Here is a 19,110-nt window from a genome sequence, read left to right as displayed (position 1 = left end):
ACATGTGATTTTAATAACTTAATAACTATACAGTTTAGTTTGGAGTTTACAGCTGTCACCTCTGCCGTTCTTGCAGCTATCCTCTACCTCGATGTGTCCTACAATGCTGAGGATGTCCTCTTCCTGTAGACTACAGTTCCCAGAAGGCCACTGCTTGTACGCAGCGAAAGACAAAATACGCGTGACGTCGACTGGTCTTGTTTTGGCAGTTTGTTTCGATATTCACGGATTGTCAGTCCATCAAGAAGGCGTTTTGTACTGGTTATCCAACACGAAGCTGCGGTATTGTACATTTCTGCATATGTAGCTCTTATACCTGCATCTTACACTGTATATGGATGGTTTGAAGCGATGTTATGGGCATAAATTCAACCACAAGTGAGCTAACTAGTTAACATACAGGCTAGCTAGCCAGCCAAGCTAATTAACATTAGCTTAGCTGAGAGCAGTGGTTTGTTCTGTTTGTGTGCGCGGAAGTGATCGATAGTTGCTCTACCGTGTTTGTTTCTATAGCTGCAGCATCTTAAACTTTAAGTCAGTATCATACGTGTTAACGTTATTGTCAAGATTATGAATAAAACGCAAGTTGGTATAGTGTTGCAACATTGCCAGTTTCTCGTAATGTTAGCGCCCACTCTTAAACAACATGTAACATTCACATTGATTAAATGCCAACTTTGATCAGATCGGGGGCGAGTAGCTAGGGCAAGTACCTAATGATGACGGAGGTAATGTTTCAAAGTATTCATGTGGGATAAGGTTAGCCAACACATCAAACCAACTTTCAGTTAGCAGCTAACGTCATCTTCTATATTGGTGATTTAAAGTGACACAAATCCTAACACCATAACTATTCTCCTTATGCTATAGTTTTCTGCTTTTTTTTTTTTTTTTTTTACAAGCCTCCTTTTTGTTCAGTTCTCTTTTGCTAACTTATCAGTTGAACTTGCCACTGGATAGTTTCTTGTTCTTGTATGATCCGATCATTTATGGTAACAGGGTGCGGTCCAAGCCTTCACGAGTTTGGTAAATGTTATGAGAAGTCACAGTTTTAAAGTGAAACGATTTTTTGGATTCCAGGGGAATACCGTCGCTTTAGCTGTGTGTATGTGTGTCTGTGTATATATGGAGTAGATGGTATCGCTGGAGCAGTGACTGTGTGGGCTAATTCAGAGAGCTGGTGAGAGTAGTGTCACAATGGCAGATGGAGGCAGTGATGACGAAGTCATTCACCTGGCAAGCTTCAACATCCATCGCAGCCAAGGTGAGACAAATGCACATCTTCACTCACATGCATACATATACAGCTCAAACTATTTAGTGGCATGGCATATGCTGCCATATGCACATGCCACTGTAGTTTGAGGCAAAGCTATGAATGAGGCTAACATGCTTTCCTTGTCGCACTGACCACAGTATCACACAAATGTGAACAAAATCTCACCCTGGTTCTTCATGGAGTATCTGCCAGTCCTGATAGACAGAGTTTTAAGGTTGTAGCTTGTAAGTGCAAACACTGTATCGGTTGGAAAAGCTTAGCGTCAATGTCCTGCTTTAGTTTCTACATCACAGATATGAAGAGAAATGTGTCACTATTATATTAGTTAAGTCCTACGTAAAAAAACAGTCCATGACTTAATTTCTAGTCAGTGAAAACCATGTGGCAAAATCTATACTGCTTTTCCCACTAAGATTTTTAATAAACCTACAATATGTATGTAAAATCAAACCTGGTATCGAAGCTTGGTAAACTAGTCTGCTTTGCAAAGTCTCATTTCAAATTGTAAATGACAAACACTATAAAAGCTTGTATTTACCCTGAGAGGAACTGGCATGCAGACAACCACAGTGAGTAACATGTTTGTAATAGTCAGTCACCATAAGTCACAAAATTCAGCAGCATACCAAACATTGCTTTTGCTGATGGCACCTAAAGAAAGGCCTGATAAATGAAAATGAACTTTGTACACAGATAATTCAATAAGTTTGCTGGAAGAAAAAAAAAATAGATAAATTGAATGAACTGAACCATCTGCACACAACCGTCTTGCAACACTGTAGATGGCATTTGGGTCACAGATCTTAATCTGAGAAATGTTTGTGACAGATAAAATTATTCGTTATATACAGTAGAAACTTTTGTTTGTAACAAATCATGTTTTGAGCACATCTGAATTGTTTCACTGATGTAACCAGGAATGAAACAATGCACCAGATTTGCAGAATTTATTTGAAAACTCAACTTATTCAAGTTGCAGAATTTCGAAACATAGAAAGTTGTATTCAGGCTTTGTGGATCTTGTAGTTGGCCTGGTTCATACAAACTTTACATACATTGCTCTACCTTTTGACTTTTTTCAAAAGTTCAGATTTTTTTTTTACTTTACTGATGGTTCAACCGAGAGTATTTCGTGCTATCCACATGTTTGAAAAGCTGTCACATAAAGGTTACTATCGGAAAAATGAACAAAATAACTGAAATTCAAGAACTGTGGCTGCCTGATATACCTTTACCCCCTTCTCCAATCTACAGTATATTACTCTGACCACCATGATGGCTTGATGCTCTCTTAAAATGGTAGCATGTTCAGTGAACAATCAAGTTCAAATGTAAAGACTTAATGAAATTCAACCTACTACAAACTCCTGTCATATTATATGTGGCCTGTAGTATATTGGGTCAAATGCTGAGGACAGGTTTGCTCACAGGGATTCATGTAGTGTAACAAAAAGCTTTAGAAGAGTTACCAAGTCCGCGCACATCCACGCAGAAATATTCAGGTGCAAGACAGAATATTTCACTGCAGGGCACAAAGGAGAAAGGTCTGCACACTCTTAGGCTCCAAATAAACAGTTTAACTCTCTTTTTCTCTTTTCAAGGCATCGTTTCGATCTACATGATCTTCCTCAGCCAAAGTGTGAAAGAGAAAAAAAGGCATTTCTTGTAGAAGCAGTAATCAACTCAAATCACTATCACCTGCTGGTCAGCAGGCAGCAGGAAAAACACCACAAGATGGCGATCACAGTACTCCAGAAAAAGAAACAACAGGAAAAAACAGAAAAAATTAAAATACATTGTTATATGACATCAATGACAGACCTATCCCAACAAATATCATTAGGAAGGTGTATTGGTATCACAGCCCAACAAGTAAAAACACAATCTAATAGAGAAAGAATATATATTTAATATATATAAAAATATGTATATATTATATAAGTGTAAGTCTGTAACAACACAGCATTGTAAAAGTATGCAGCAAACACACAAAAATAGTTTTAAAGTTCTCTAATAATGGGAACCAAAAGGCAAAACACAGTATAAACACAGTATAAATCTCAAGGGGAAAAAGTATATATATCCCAAGTACTCACTGCAAATATGCATAACCTACTGGTATTTTTTTTGTTTGTTTGTTTTTTTGTGTTGTTTCTTTTTCTGGAGTACTGTGATCGCCATCTTGTGGTGTTTTTCCCCTGCTGCCTGCTGACCAGCAGGTGATGGTGCTTCCAGTTGATTACTGCCTCTACAGGAAGTGTCTTTTTTCTGTTTCACACTTGACTGATGAAATGTTACCATGAAAAGAGAAAAAGAGAATTCAACTATTTATTTGGAGCCTAACAGTGTGCAGACCTGTTTCCTTTGTGCCCTGCAGTGTAACAAAAGCTGTAAAATAATTCTTAAAGTTGCTCTGCAGTGTTTGCAGCTAATACTATAACAAATACAATAATAATGTTGTTTACAAAAATATTTCTGGCCAACACAACAATATCATCATAAAAATTCAACAATGACTCATGCCACATTCTCACTTCTCTTTTCACACACATTGTCTCTTGATGACATACATTTCAAAACATGACACAAATTTCTAATCATTCATCTTTTTTTCTGTCTCCATGCAGTTTACTCAATTTAATGCTAATATTAACTCAAGTGCATGTGTCTGTGTAGGCTCACGTGCCCGTCAAAGGGAGCCTAAACTCATCACCATTTCTGATGACTCTGATGAGGAGCCCGTGACTCTGGTACCTTGCAGTCCTGTTGTTGTCCCGGATGATGCCGATGATGACGACGTCAGCATACTGGAGGTGACTGATAAATCTTTATTGTGTGTGTATAGTGTGTTTACAGCGTCTTAAGTATTTGAATCTTCCCTGTTGCTTTCTACTCAAAAGGTAAAAGTTTGAAGGAAGTGTCTTTTGTTAGACAGTTGGCATGTTGAGCTGCAAAAGTAAAAGAAAAAGTTGCAACAGAAATATCATCATTGTTTCCATTCATCTGCTAATGTGGCAGTTAACTCTTTTGCCTCCTGTCTTTTCCTTCAGCCTCTGACTCCTGCACGCAGACATGTAATTCGCCCAGCAGCGAAATGGAGCGGGGCCTCTCACAACCTAATTCACGTTTTTGGTCAAAGTAGCGCAACTTCTGGGGTTCCCACAGGGGACCCCGGCTCTGCCCCCTCTACCTCCAGAGATGCCAAGGCCTCTGCAGTACGGCCAGCCATACGAACACAGATACCAGAGCAGGCTAGCACATCTGGACTGACACAGCCACAGCCTAGCTCTTCATCATTCACACTGTCTCAGCCAAAACTTAACACAAACTCACAGCAACAGGACGGTACGTCAGCACATACAAAAGTGGAGCACCAAGCAGTTTCTCCTATCCAAACCCCATCTACCTCCACAAATGCTAAGGCTAGCGGCATCACAACGAGAGCACCTATACGAGCACTTCTTCAGCCTCAGCCGAGCACATCTGGACTCACACAGCCACAAGCTGGCTCTTCAGCACTCTTATTGGTGGGGCCCCAACCGAGTACCTCCACCAGTACCATGCACTTTTCTTCTGAGTTTTCAATGACTGCATCAAGTGCTTCTACAAAAACTCAAGAAAAGGCTAGTACAAGTACTCATACACAAGACAATCCTCAGGCCAGTACTTCATCTGCACATCCTCAGTCACAGTTTCACACGCGGACTCAGCCTCAGCCCGGTACATCTACACAGCCTCAGTCCAGTGGGAGCGCAAACCTACAGCCGCGTCTCATCCAGTTGAAGGAGGTGAAGCTAGTCGTCCTTCCACAACAGCCGAGCATCCAAGCCTCTGCTCTAATAACCCAACCCCAGCTGCAGCTCAGGCCGCAGGACCCGCTGTCACTCAATCGCATGCAGGGCAATCTCATTCAGATTGAACCACAGCCGTTGGCTCAGGCCCCAGCCCAGGGTCCAGTCCAGGCCCCTCAAGCTCCTCAGGTGATCCCGGTGATACCCCCTGCAGTGTTAATAGCTGCAGCCCCAGAAAGACTAGGACCTCCAGAGGCAGGTCACCGGATCATCCTAGGGAGCCAGGCGCCTGGGGAGGCTGTTCCCAACCTGCAACCACAGGCTGACGCCTCCAATGTGGTTCCACCAGTCCGCAGCCTCAACATCAGGGTGCTTCATGCAAACTCTAACCCTCCCGCTCCTCCAGCTCCCATAGCGTCAGTCCCCCACAACAGAGGAGAGGATCGTCTCTTTCTGGCTCCAGCCCCAAACCTAGAAAGGGTCAATCTAGCCCCAGGTCTGGTCGCAGTCCCCCCTGCACCAGAGGACATTCCCCGAATAGAGGATGCAAGGCCTGGTCCCTCTGCGCCGCGTCAGAGACCGGAGCTGCAGCCCCACGTCAGAACCCTCATCACTGGTGTTGTGAGTATCACACGAACGATGCCTGAACTGGAGCTCATAAGTTAGTAAAAATGTTAAATGATCTTCTCATGTTGTGACTACGTGCCTTTCACTTCCTCTGTCCCAACTCCATGCCTCTTTTCTGCCCGTGTCTCTTCAACTCTTTGTGTATCCTCTACAGTTGGATCTTTTCCCAGATGTCCAAGAAGCCTATGTAGCAGAACTGATCCAAAAGAATAATGTGAAAGACTTGAATGTGTAAGAAACCATCTTTTTTCCCCAGTACTGTGGAGATATGACCACTACTCAGTAAATTAAATAAATACCTGCTGATTTATTTTGGCTTTTGTGTAGTTGGGAAGAAAAAAAAAGATCGATTCTGCTGCAGTTTTATAGCACAATTTCAACCTTTTCAGTATTTATGTCTTTTTCTCTGAATAAGGTCAAAGTTTCACTGGTAAGAGAGTAGGATAGGAATAAGATTTTTTTGTTTTTTTTGACATTGCATTAAAAAAGGATTTGCTGAGGGTTCAGCAGTCTGGATTTAATGTCATGATTTAAAATGAGTCTGTTGTGATTTGAGCCAGAAGTTATGATTTAACATAATACAAGATTTTCAGATATCCTTTGCAATGTTGAGTTTCTTTATGTATGTTGTACATTTTGTACATTTTCATTATTATAGGTTATAGGTCTCTTACATGATTTTTATTTTGAGGATTTATTGAACTATCAAAAATGCCTGACTGCAACAAACAGACAGTCTTAACTGGTCAGTTGAGTTACATATTTTTCCCACATAAAGTAGAAAAATGAAGGTGTTCATTTTATTGCCACAATTTCAGCAGGACACAGTATAGAATCTGTATTTAAATGTTGTGTGTATGTTGACGACTACTGCCAGAACATCAGCATACATTCCTGTAACTGTGTGTTTGTATGCAAGCTTGTTTACATGCAGCTTTCCTCTGTTGTGTTTCCAGTATCTGTAACCTGCTGTTGGAGAACCCAGAGTATCCCAGGGGAGACACTGCAGCGGCCGCAGCACCTCCCACCAGCATCCTACTGGAGTCTGGAGACACCCAGACAGAGGTATGTGTGTATGTGTGTTTAACCCATTAGATCAGTGATTCCCAACCAGGGGTACTTGTATCCCAGGTGGTACTTCTGCAGATGCCAGGGGATATATGGAAAGATTGTTGGATAGTGTAAATAATTTGAAAAAAAAAAGAAAGAAATTACAATTGGATTTTATATATTATTCACATATTGAGTCAGCTGTAACACCTCAACACCACATGATCTAATTGAGAGTGGAAACTATAGCAAAGAGACAGCAAGCCAAAAAGTTGAAACATTTAGCTAAAAGCAATAAATACACAGAGTAATGATTAAACACTTTCAAGATAATGGATATTCAGTTTATATAGTCAGCTAAAAGTGATGAATATACAGTTTAAATATTTACCTAAAAGTAATGGAGAAAGTGGTTGAAATAGATAGCTAGCTAAAAATAAAGGATTAATGGTTGATATAGTGAGCTAAAAGTAATAAATAAATGTTTGAAAGGCCCAGCATCTGCTACTCCAAGTGATGGCACGAATGTAAACTTGACCTAAACATTAACAGTTCATTTTAAAAAAGTTTTCTAACAATACTTCTGTTTAATGAATAGTGTTAAAAAAAGTTTAAAATCAATTCAAATGAACACATTTGGGAAGTACTTCACTAGAATATAGAACCTGTAAAACATGTAACTAATAAGTGCACATTTTTCAGTAAAAAAGGTCATATTTAAATTTAGTTTTTCAAGGTTCCAGCTTGTTTTTCTTTGTCATATATGACAGTGAATTGATTATCTTAAGCTTTTGGACTGTTAGTCTCTAAGAACTAGTAAATGCAATTTTTTTCACTATTTTTCAAACATTTTTTATAGACTAAACAAGTAATTGATTAATAGATAATAAAAATAATTGTTATTTGCGGCCCTCAATTGTATTGTTCCTCTGCCCGAGCAAAGTTTACTAAACACACACTTATGAAAGCATAAAACAAGAGACAACAACAGACACAACGGCAGATTGCACAAACAAACCTCTTCAGTCTCTTCTGCCATAAAACCTGATTATTCTATATATTATTCAACTGTTCCCAACTCTACAAGACAAAAAGCCTAATTTGTAAAAATTGCAGCTATGTAATTGTAACTTTTCATTTGTCATTTTAATAACAGTTCCATATTCACCTGTGAATCTCAGTGTCTGGGTACTGTGTTTATGCTTGTCTTACGGGTCTTTCCAGGTGACAGAGGACCTGTTCGACTATGCCAAGCTGGGGACGGTGGGACCCGAGGCTGTGATGCAGGCTGCCGACTTGCTCATGGCGGATTTCAGGATGCTCAGCTGTCAGGACATCAAATGGGCCCTCAATGTCCTGAAGGGACACTATGCAATCACACGCAAGGTACCTGTAGACTCGTACTACACCGTACGTCGCTGATGATTGTCGGTCTCAGGAATGCAATTACAATTCTCCTGCTCTTTCGCTTTCTCTCTCTCCGCCCCTCTCAGGCCTTATGTGAAGCTCTGAAGAAGTGGCAAGAATCAGGCGACCCCTCAGGAAAGAGACGACGGAGCAGAGCCTCCTCTGAGCGCTGCTACGTTGATTTCCACTTTGAGCACGGTGAACAGAGTTTCTCGCTTTTTTCTCACCCATTTGTTTGTGCATTAGTTCTTGCAGTGGATGTAACAAGCCATCGTTTGCTGATAATGCCTTGCTGCTATTATCTTATTCGCAAACGCTTCGGTAATTGAGTTTGACTGAAAAGCCGGAGATGCATCATTGAGAGGACATTTTTCGTCTCTGGTCAGAAAGAATATGAATTTAGGATTTAATGTATCCAGGCTCTCTCACTCACTCAGTTCCCTCTGTCCACCAGGTTCAGTGAAGTTTGACAAGAGGATGTATTTCTTGGAGAACGACCGTCGCTACTGCAGGACGTACAGCAATCTGGAAGCTTCTGTTCAGAAGGAGCTTTCATTTTATCAGCAGAAAGCCAAGGAATGGGCAGAGGTAAACACACATACATCTGTCTTTTTTTCTGTGAGAGTTACATATGATGTAATTCATAATGTCTCTCTATCTCTCAGTATTACAGCTTTGCCTACAGACTTTATACAAACTTGTTTTTCTTTTGTATTGTACATGATTGAGAGTACGCCCACACCAGGAAAGTCACTCTGTCTGACAGTCTTTCTCCTGCCTTCTTCTCTCTCCAGCATGAGGACTTCCTCCTGGCTCTGCAGGTCAATGAAGATGAATATAAGAAGGTAGGAAGCACACATACTTCCACCAAGCAAGATGTAGTCATCATGTTGTAAAAGCTGACAGATTTAACATCCACTCAAAGCATGACCTCGCTCTTGATGAACAGATGGAAAGTCTTTACAGACACACTCAGAGGCTGTTGGTGTGCTTGTTCAGGATAGTATTTATCAATCATTCACAGGGTTGCTGCTGAACCTATATATAAGATAGCTGCATGATTTATTGATGAGTAATTCTAGGACTCAGATTTAAAAGAGTATTTCCTCCAAAGTCAGCCAGCCGAATAAAATTGCTGTTCTTGAAGTTTCCCTGAAAAGTAATTTACCTGTAGAATATCCTGTAGACGACTTGTTTTATAGGTCACTCTTCTTAATTTAGGTTAGAAATCAGAGTTGCATAAAATACATCTGTGTATGATTCTGTCTCCAGGACGGCCAGCTGATCGAGTGTGGCTGCTGCTACGGGGAGTTTGCGTTTGAGAAAATGACACAGTGTTCAGACGGCCACCTGTTCTGTAAAGAGTGCCTGGTCAAATACGCTCAGGAGGCAGTATTCGGCTCCGGAAAGGTACGGACGCACACTGTGCTCCTCAAATGATGTGAATAGGGCCTACCTACTAATGTTGCCAGGCAACTATAAGTGACTATCGCCATGAAAACCAATGTCTTCTTGAGCAGGAGAATAGCTGTACAAAGTGCAGTGACAGTGAAATAAAATGTAAATACTGTAGTTATAAATTCAGATATTTATGTCAGGGAACATGCCCGCGTGTGTGAGACCGAGTGTTTGCAGTGAGCTGAAAATGATTTGTGATTGTATCTGTGCATTTGTGTGTGTGTGTGTGTGTGTTGATGTTGTAGTTGGAGCTGAGCTGCATGGAGGGAGGCTGCCCGTGTTCCTACCCAGTGTTCGAGTTGGAAAAGGTGCTACCAGAGAACATACTCTATAAATATTATGAGAGGCAGGCGGAGGAGGCGGTCGCTGCCACCTGTGCTGATGAACTTGTGCGGTAAGTGTGTGTTTACACTCGTATCTGAACTGTCTACACATGACCCTTGTTTTGTAGTGTTTACATCCTTTATGATGTACAGCAGACACGTGTTTCCATCCATCATTTCTGACCAGGTCATTGATACTCAAGCAGTTTGTTTCCACCGACATATTCACACTTTGTTTTTAAGTGTCGGACAAATGTGGCTGTTTTGAACATCCAGTCACCCTGGATGTTAACTAAAGGTCTGTGTTTTCTGTGTCTCATTTACAGCTGTAACAATACATTTCCTCTCCTTCTCACTCCTTCCACTTCCTCTCTGACTTTTGCAGGTGTCCGTTTTGCAACTTCCCGGCCTTGTTGGACAAAGACATGTCTCTATTTAGCTGTCCCAACCCTCGATGCCGCAAGGTCAGTCCTACTCTCTCTTTCCTCTACAGACCTCAACTGTAAAGCCATATGTTCACTTTCAAAACACTTTAGCTCTTGCATATTATACGCAGCCCTCTATTGTAGTCACATATGGCTGTTTCTCAGAGGTAAATCATACTGTACAAAGGAGAGATTGGACCTTGATTTAAATTCAAGAGGAGACATGAATAATTCAGTCCATCGTGACAGAAAAACCCGGTGTTGCATTGAAGGCCCCGTGTGCACCCGTCCTCTTCAGCGTAAATCATGTCAGCGCAGCTCAGACATGAGATCAAAATATGTGAGAGAGGAAAGATTGATGAAGAGTTTTATGGAGATGATGGAGATGAAACGGTTCCATCTGGCGAGGTTGCCACCTCTGTCTCTCCCTCTCTGTTTATCTCTGGGCCTCCTCCCTCTGTCTGAGGAATGCAGGGGTGGGGGGGGGGGGGGGAGGCGTTGCTTTTTGTCTGCCAAAGCTGTCACATGGATTCCAGTCTGAAGATCTCCATTATTCAGCGGAAACACACACACAGACACACACACACACATACACACATGCATACGGTTTTATTCTGACTCTTTCCACACAAATGCAACCCCCTCATCTTTCTCTTGAAGCGTCTTTGTCTCCGTCTGTTTATGCTCTTGTGTCTCACACTCACTCCTCTCTTTCTGACTCAACACAAACACACACTCTTAATATCACCGCATTCCCGGAATGGGGGAGAGAGAGAGAGGTGGGGTTATGTCAACACTCCAACATAATAAATGTGTGCGAATGTTATTGTAAACACTATATGTTTACTCACCTCTTGGCACTATGGCACTAGGTTAAGTCCTCCCTCCTTTTTGTTGATTATGTATTTCTGCATGTATATATCTCATTTTCAAACAAGTGCTGAGACTATTAGTCCTTCTAAATAATCAGTTTTGATAGTCATTTATCAAGCAAACATGCCAAACATTTGCAGATCCCTGCTTCTCAAATTTGTGAGGATTTACTACATTTTTTATCTCTGTATATTAAATATGTTTGGATTTTGAAGTGTACATCAGACAAAACAAGCACTTTGGCTCCGAGAGAATGTGATCTGCATTTTTCGCTGTTTTCCATTTCCCAACATTTTCTCTGACAGCCCCATTCTGTACAGTTTAGTGCAGTGCCGACACGACATAGAGATGATTAGAAATACAGCTGGGCGGTGAATTACTACAACAGCTCTGCTGCCATATTGTAGTATTAGATGAATTAAGGCAGCTGGCTTAACTGTGACATGGATTTCTAAACCTTTGGCTCCATCCAACTGGTGTCCTAAACCTCCCAGCTTCTTGATGAAAGTGGTTGTGCACAATCACCAGGCATCACCAACTTTCCCACCCATTCAGCCTGGACCTCTTGTGAATAAGTTATTATTTCATCACATAATTAGATTTTGTTTCTCAGGTGGTCAAATGATAAAGAGTCATTTTACATCTGCTGACCCAAACTCAGCTAGTTCCTCTAATTTGTGGTGAGTTGTTATTCCAGATTTGTCCCCTACTGTTTCTAAACCAAGCGGCTTTTCTCTGTTACCAGTAATGTCCTTGTTTATGTCCAACATCGTCATATCAGACTTTTGTCGGAAAGTACAATGAAACTACCTGAAATCCTGCAAACCTCTGAGGTTACATAAATGCAGAAGTTCGGTGCAGATGAGGATGTTCATCCTTTCTTCTGCTATTCTCTGTATTAACCTGTAGGTGGAGCCAGAGGTTCATCTTGTCAGCTCTGCAGTGTCACTGCACAGCTGCACCCTATTACATACTCATACACACCCAAAGATGCAAAAAAAAAAAAAAAAAAAAAAATTAGACATGCTCCAGATATCTTCATGCCAGAACCTTTTTCTGAATATCTGTAACCAACAACTGCAGATTTAGGTCAAACAGTAGAAGCCGACATGTTTACGGTATCGGACACTTTTGAGTGATGAAGGAACCGAGGCTCGTACTTTTTTTGGACAACCGCACAAAAAGTTAACCCGACTTGCTTCCTCTTTAATGTGTGCAAGAATCAGGATGTGAGTCCGTGGCTGCTGAGGTGTGTGTTGTCTGGAGTTTTTCCCCTCTGTGCAATGGAAACCCCCTCATAAATAAGAATATAATTATTAGATAGACTGGCTTTAATGTGTTTTTTTTTTCTTTTTAAATTTATTTATCCTGGTTCCTGGTTCCTGTCAGCATAAGCACGGTTAGACAGTTGTTGTACAGTCGCCCGCTCAGTCTAGCAGCAGGGAGGGGCTTCATTATGTAACTGACACACTTCCGTAAGCCCACCCGCCTTCGTTCACACCGCTGCCTCATTGGCCGGCCGCTCTTTCCACTCCCCTTGTACTGGTTTCTTACTGGTCGGACACACTTCTCCCTCCATTTCAAATGTGGTTCAGATCAAGTTTGACCCAGATTCTCCTCCCTCCCTGTCTCCTTCTCTTTCTTTCTCCCCCGGCTCTGTCTGACCTACACACACACACACACACACACATACATGCACACACACAAGTGGATGCTAATGTATTCCACATGTGGTTATGAGGACATTTGGACAGGCTTGCTCTTGGCCCGCGTATGATTGCTTCATGAAAGCAGAGGAATGTAAAATGTAGGCCACTGGAAGACAGTCAGAGTGCAAACAAGAGCTGGATCTGTGCACTTGTGTGTTTGTGTAATCTCTAAGTGTTGTTATCCATTTTCACATCTTCTGCATGTCTCATCACTTTCCCCCAAAAGACGCATTTTGTAAACCAGAACATCCAAAAAAAAAACCCAATCTGTACAGTCATGTTAGGTGTACATCTCTTCTCTTCTCTCCCTGCCCAGTTATCTGCACTCAATTTTGATTGCAGTAAAAGCCACCTCCCCACCAAAAAAACACACTCATGCACACACACACACACACACGCACTCACTCGATGCAGCCCCCCAATCAGAAGCCCCGCAAGCGACTTGCACCACCTTATAAGGGCTGCTGCAGCCTGCACCAGGAGGGAAGAGAGAGATAGAAAAAGAGAAAGATCCAGAGGAAGAGAGGAAAGAAATGAATGAAGATGGAGGAAGGAGATATTGGAGGGGAGGGGAGGGGAGGAAGGAGGGTAGGACCCAGGGGAAAGGAGTGAATTGAATGAAGATAGAGGACAAGTAAGAGCAAGAAGCACAGGAAGAGAAAAGGACTGAAGGGAGGAGTGAGTGCTTATGAATGAATGTTTTTTTTTTTTTTTTCCAGATAAAAGTTGGAGTGTTTTTTTTCCTTGTGTGTGTGTGTGTGTGTGTGTGTGTGTGTGTGTGTGTGTGTGTGTGTGTATATAAATGCCTGATTGTCATCAAGCAGCAGCCCTGTTCACATTCCTGTCATTCGTACATCATACAGCGGCATGTGTCTCGGCAACTATCGTCACATTTCATTCACTCAGTTTCACAACTGATTATTTAAATGACTTGTTTGAAGACACGCCCTGGACACGGGTTGACTCCGACGTCATCGGCTGTATTTTTAGCCAAGGTATAAGAACTCAGGTGAGTTCCTGCTTCTCGACAGATCGTCCAACAGGTCCCAGACGCACTGTCACCCTCGCTCATGCTGTCTCTCTTCCTGGTCTGTGGGTTACCACTAGGGGGTGATCTTTCACCACACTGTCCCGTGTCCTCCTCCCCTTCTCGCTCTCTCCCTCCTCAGTCTTTGTGTGATTTTTTTTTTTTTTTTTTCTCTCTCTCTTTTTTTCTGACACTTGAGTCTGCGCCCTATGGCTCACACATAAACCCTCCTCCCCTTCTCTAAAGACCCACATTTGTCTGAAATCATAGACCAGAGAGAGTTTTCTCATTATACTTTAAGCGTGCATGCACACACTCCCGTATCTCTCCGTTGGACACTCCCTTATGAATCAGAGCTACCATAAAAATGTGAATCCTTTTAGCCTACTTTTCATCTGTTTCTTGTTTGAATTGGCTCAGAAAAAGCGCTCTCCCCTCGCTTGAAGCTACGTCGGTAAATGTGGCATCACAGTTGGTTTTAAAGGTCTTTCTAAACTGCTCCAAATGCCAGCAAGAACTCCTCCAGTTCTCCACCCTCTGACTGACCTTGCACACACACACACACACACACACACACACACATCTGTCTCAGTGACAGCAACGAGCCTCTGTTGGCAGAAAGACATGAAAGATAACACACACACGCACACAGCGAATAAAGGATGTGTAAGGAGAGCACAGGACGTAGAGGGTGTGTTTCCGACAGTTGCGGGCTTTCCGTTCCGAGGTTAAGGGTCAGACTGGAGGTTGCCTTGGAGATATGGATCACGCTGTGCCGCATCAGCTGTCATATTCCACACTCTTCAATATTAGATGAGCGGTTCAAATATTTATGGTGACACCACTTAGCTGAGGGTTAGCAAGGGAGGTGCAGCGGTGCCCCGTGTGTCCTTTAGCCAAACGTCTTGGGCGAGACAGTTAAAGGAGGCTGGTGGACGGAGTTGCTGTTTCTAGGCAACCAGCGTCAGCGGCGAGCAAATCGCACTCTCGCTGCAGTCACACACACACACACACACACACACACTAGCACGGAGAGCCACACCTAGCCGTGTCTGGGCAAGTCCCTGCAGTGGCGGCACCAGCAGCATATAGAGCAGATGCTGTGAAGGAATATTCTTGTTCAGCATTTATTAGAGATGTGTTAGAGGAGGGGAGGAGGGGATAGATGGAAGGATGAAATGGGGAAATGTGGGATAACCTCTCAGTATTTGATGATGTGTTAAGAAATTTACGAGTGAATAAATGTTAAAATTCTCCTTCTTTTCTTCTACCCCTGACGTCTGACGTGCAGGAGAGCTGTAGAAAGTGTCATGTCCAGTGGAAGCAGCATGTGGGGAAGACGTGTGAGCAGGTCCTGGAGAGGGACGAGATCCGCATGAGGGTGCTCTTGTAAGTGACTCAAACCAACATGACTCCACCCGTCTCCTTTATCAACACACCACCTCTCAGCCATCTCTGCTAATAATCTGCAAGAGATAGACAGGTCTCGCTTCACTCTTAAAGGGCTTTTTTTTTTTTTTGTCCCAAGCCCTGTCCGTTTCTCCATTTTTCTCACTCCCCCTCAACTCCTGTCCTCACCAGAGAGGATGCTGGGTAAACAGCTCAGTGTCCCGGACAACGCTCCAGGAAATGGAGAAGCCGGCTGCTTCCTCTGGGCCTGCTGGGCAGTACTTCCTGTTTTGAGCCGTTCACAGATCTTCTTACTTCCTGCCGCTGAAAGAGACAGGAAAAGCAGCCTGGTAGAAAGATCAGTGGAGCAGGTCTGAGCACCTTCATTTCGGTGTTTGGTCAGCACACTGATTTCAGCGTATGGGTTTTAAAGCTCACTTTGATCAGATAAATCACATTCTTGGTGTAACATCCTATGGTGCCCTTTATTTTCATTCATTTCACTGTTATGGAGCAGTTGTAGGGTTAGCATCCCCTGGTTTAAACCATTAAAGTTAAAATCCTTTAGATTTTCATCAGATCAAGCCCTGTTTTTTTATGGTCTGCATTTTTTCATCATGTAATCACCTGTTCATATAGTAGTTTTCATTGTTGGTGGCAGAGTCTGCCATGCCGATGCGACACTAAAACTAAACATCAGTTTACCATTTTATTGAACTTTTGATGTCAGCCATGTCAGTTGTGATGTGTTAGATAAACAGGCAGGAAAAATGTTCAAGTTACAGTAGTCATGCGGAACAGAAGATAATTTGGTGATACCCCACCAGTACAGTACTCTGGAGATCTCAGCGTCTCAATGGACTGTTTGTTTGATTTGTTCTTGTAGCCTAAAGCCATGTTGGCTTAATGATAAAGCCGCAGCGAACGACAACAGAGAGACAAAACAGAGTGTGTTTGACCCTGAAACAAACCTCCAGGTGAAGGCCTCTTGGTAACCCCTACCAGAAAATACTAACATGAACCTGAGCTGCAGACAAAATCTCTCATTCGACTTCAAAAATACAAAACATGAGGACAACTATGACCTTGTGATATGCTGGAGAAAGTTCATCTGACTATCTGCAGCCTCAGAGATGTGTTTTTGCAGCGCTGTTATGTTTTTCTCTTGTCTCTGTTTCCTCATGTTGAATTTACTTCTTTCTTCATCCACTTTATCACTCTGCTGCATCGTTTTTGTCAAATTTTGCTAACTCCCGTCTATGTGCTGCAGTGAGGAGCGTATGACAGCTGCTCGGGTGAGGAAGTGCGTCAAGTGCGGGACGGGGCTGGTCAAGTCGGAGGGCTGCAACCGCATGTCGTGCCGCTGCGGCAGCTTCATGTGCTACCTCTGCCGAGAGCCCATCACCGGCTACAACCACTTCTGCCAGCACGCCCGCTCTCCTGGGGCTCCCTGCCGCCACTGCCGCAAGTGCTCCCTGTGGACTGACCCTACGGTGCGCTGTCTCTCACACACACACACACACACACACACACGCACACATTCTGTGATTTAGTGACTTTAATTTCAGTCGGTGCTCATCCAGATCTTTCTGTGATCCTGTACACACACTCTTTTACACTCCCCGCACTACGACCTTGACCATCAGACTCCATGGTAGCCCACAGTGACCTGGCCACAGCATCACTGGCAACCGAAAGCAACAATTAGACCCCGAGCAGTTAATGAGCTGGAGCGGCTCCATCAACTCTACAGAAGCACCAGAGCTGGCCAAGAGCTGGTCTAGAAGGCAGTGCCAAGAAATGGCCAAATACTTATAACCGGGGGGGCCGTTAGAGGGTTGGTTAAAGGGGTCATCTGCTCTCTTAACATTATCTTTACCACAGGAGTGATTCCTCTTTTGATAAAACGGTTGTTGTCTTCATCTCATTGGTAACATCTTTTTTGTGTGTGTTTCTGCAGCAAGATGACGAGCGAATCATTCAGGAGATCCAGCGGGAAGGAGAGGCAGAGCTGAATAAGAAGTCTGCAGGTCAGTACTGACACACTTTCACTTGTTGATTTACACTTACTTAGAAAACTGTGACCAAACTGTTTCATTGGAACTGTACAAACTGTTAATTATTGCTCAGTGTGGTTTATCAGCTCCCCTCATTTTTTTTTAACTGATGTAGAAATGTGGTGATTTATATCTCCTGGCAGAGAAATGTTGCTCTGTAGCAACATTATTCTTCCTGTCTGCTGCTTCCTCTTTGTCTTTTATACCATTATTTATTCAGACAAGTTGGCTGTTTACAGCTAAAGCCGGCAGCAGTTGCAGGGTGTTTCCTGTGTTTGGTTTGTCTGAATGTGTTTGTGTAAAGTATGTAAGGGCGTGCAGGGGTTAGATTCAAACCTCCAGGGAAGTCCTGAATATTTCGACATGCTATAAAACCAGACAGCTGCTGGTTCATCGATAACTTCTCTGTTTCTTCCTCTTTTCTTCCTTTCTCAGAAACTTCAGGGAAGAGAGTCGGCCCTCCTCCGGAGCCCATCACAGATGCCAAGCGACCGCGTGTGGGTCCGCCCCCTGAAAACCCACAGAACCCGAACCCCGCAGCCCCTCCTCACCCCCAGGCGGTACAAGCTCCCCTGTTCGTCCCTCCACGCGCACGTTACCCTCCAGCTCCGCCCCAGGGCAGGATGTACCACCAGGTGATCATGCCCCGGTTGCCCCCCGCGCCCTACGTGCCCCCACTGCAGCACCTGCCCCCCCTGAACAATAACAACAACAACAACCACCACCATCACCACCACAACCCTCCTCCCGTCAACCCTCATCACCATAACATGGACATGATGGACCTTCCCATGCACTATGGACCCCCGGCCCGCTACTACAGACGCTTCTAACACACACACACTCCATGACGAGTGCATCCTCAGACACACACACACACACACACACACACACACACACACACACTCTCTCTCGCTACAGTTACACTTTTCATTTCGGTGCTGTTTTGTAGATCTGATGTTATCTTTTTCCACTCTGTTCATCAGTCTTCATGTCTCGTGTGCTCACGCAGATTTCAGACTGGCGGCTCGACGCATGCTTTTGCGTTTCAGATGATAAAAAACACTGAAATGATAAGTTCATCTGTAAGGAGACACACACACACACACACACACACACATTCAGACACTTTGCCTTCTCCCCCTGAACTTCGGACTTCAAGAATGACGTTCCATTTTCCATCTTTTTTCCGTTCAAATATCGGGGTTGAACTGAACGGTTGAGAATCTTGAGACAATTTATTTCCTGTTTATACAGATATTTTTGAGTACATAATATTAATAAAAATAAAAAAAACGATTAGCATTCCCTTCTGTATCTTTTGTGTAATGTGTGAGACAACACAGTTTTCTAATAAAGTTTTCTGTTCACGTTGCCTTGAATTTCTGTTTCATGCAAATCTGGACTTTGCCTGTTTTGAAGGTTTTATGTTTTTATTTGAGCGGGAGAAGAAGACATCTCTGTCATACCTGAAGAAATCACTCTTTACTACCTTTCCTCCGCTATCGATTGGACTGTTCAGCCTGTCTCTGTCTCACCCATCCTCCTTCGTCTCATGCAGAAAAAGGGGCTGACTCATGATAACTGAGCCCCTGGGCTATGCACCAATCACATGACAGGGAGGGTGGTTTCCACCAATCGAGGCACAGCGACAGCTGGGCTTTGTGATGTTACTCAGAGAGGGGACTTCTTTGT

The 19,110-nt window shown here is 43.2% G+C and overlaps 1 protein-coding gene across 1 annotated transcript; it reads left to right on the top strand.

Moving 5' to 3' along the window:
- The first annotated feature begins 169 nt into the window (after nt 1-169).
- Nucleotides 170-18,797, top strand: rnf216 (ring finger protein 216). Its single transcript, XM_044330444.1, has 17 exons — nt 170-282; nt 1,135-1,264; nt 3,956-4,092; nt 4,330-5,691; nt 5,852-5,928; nt 6,654-6,762; nt 7,972-8,133; nt 8,241-8,352; nt 8,609-8,742; nt 8,949-8,999; nt 9,427-9,564; nt 9,858-10,006; nt 10,321-10,399; nt 15,261-15,358; nt 16,629-16,851; nt 17,319-17,388; nt 17,851-18,797. The coding sequence occupies exons 2-17, from the start codon at nt 1,198-1,200 to the stop codon at nt 18,246-18,248; spliced, it is 3,366 nt and encodes a 1,121-aa protein (XP_044186379.1). The 5' UTR covers nt 170-282; nt 1,135-1,197; the 3' UTR covers nt 18,249-18,797.
- Nucleotides 18,798-19,110: the final 313 nt, after the last annotated feature.

This window comes from Thunnus albacares, chromosome 17, assembly GCF_914725855.1.
Source record: "Thunnus albacares chromosome 17, fThuAlb1.1, whole genome shotgun sequence".
Lineage (NCBI taxonomy): Eukaryota > Metazoa > Chordata > Actinopteri > Scombriformes > Scombridae > Thunnus > Thunnus albacares.
Note: the sequence above shows the minus strand (reverse complement) of the source record. Positions and strands in the feature narration are given on the sequence as shown.

Bases quoted from the DNA above. Each gene is read 5' to 3' on its own strand.
- rnf216 (XM_044330444.1), top strand. From the start codon at position 1,198: ATGGCAGATGGAGGCAGTGATGACGAAGTCATTCACCTGGCAAGCTTC. The intron at 10,400-15,260 runs GTCAGTCCTACT...TCTGACGTGCAG, and splicing joins CCAACCCTCGATGCCGCAAG to GAGAGCTGTAGAAAGTGTCA. The intron at 15,359-16,628 runs GTAAGTGACTCA...TATGTGCTGCAG, and splicing joins ATCCGCATGAGGGTGCTCTT to TGAGGAGCGTATGACAGCTG.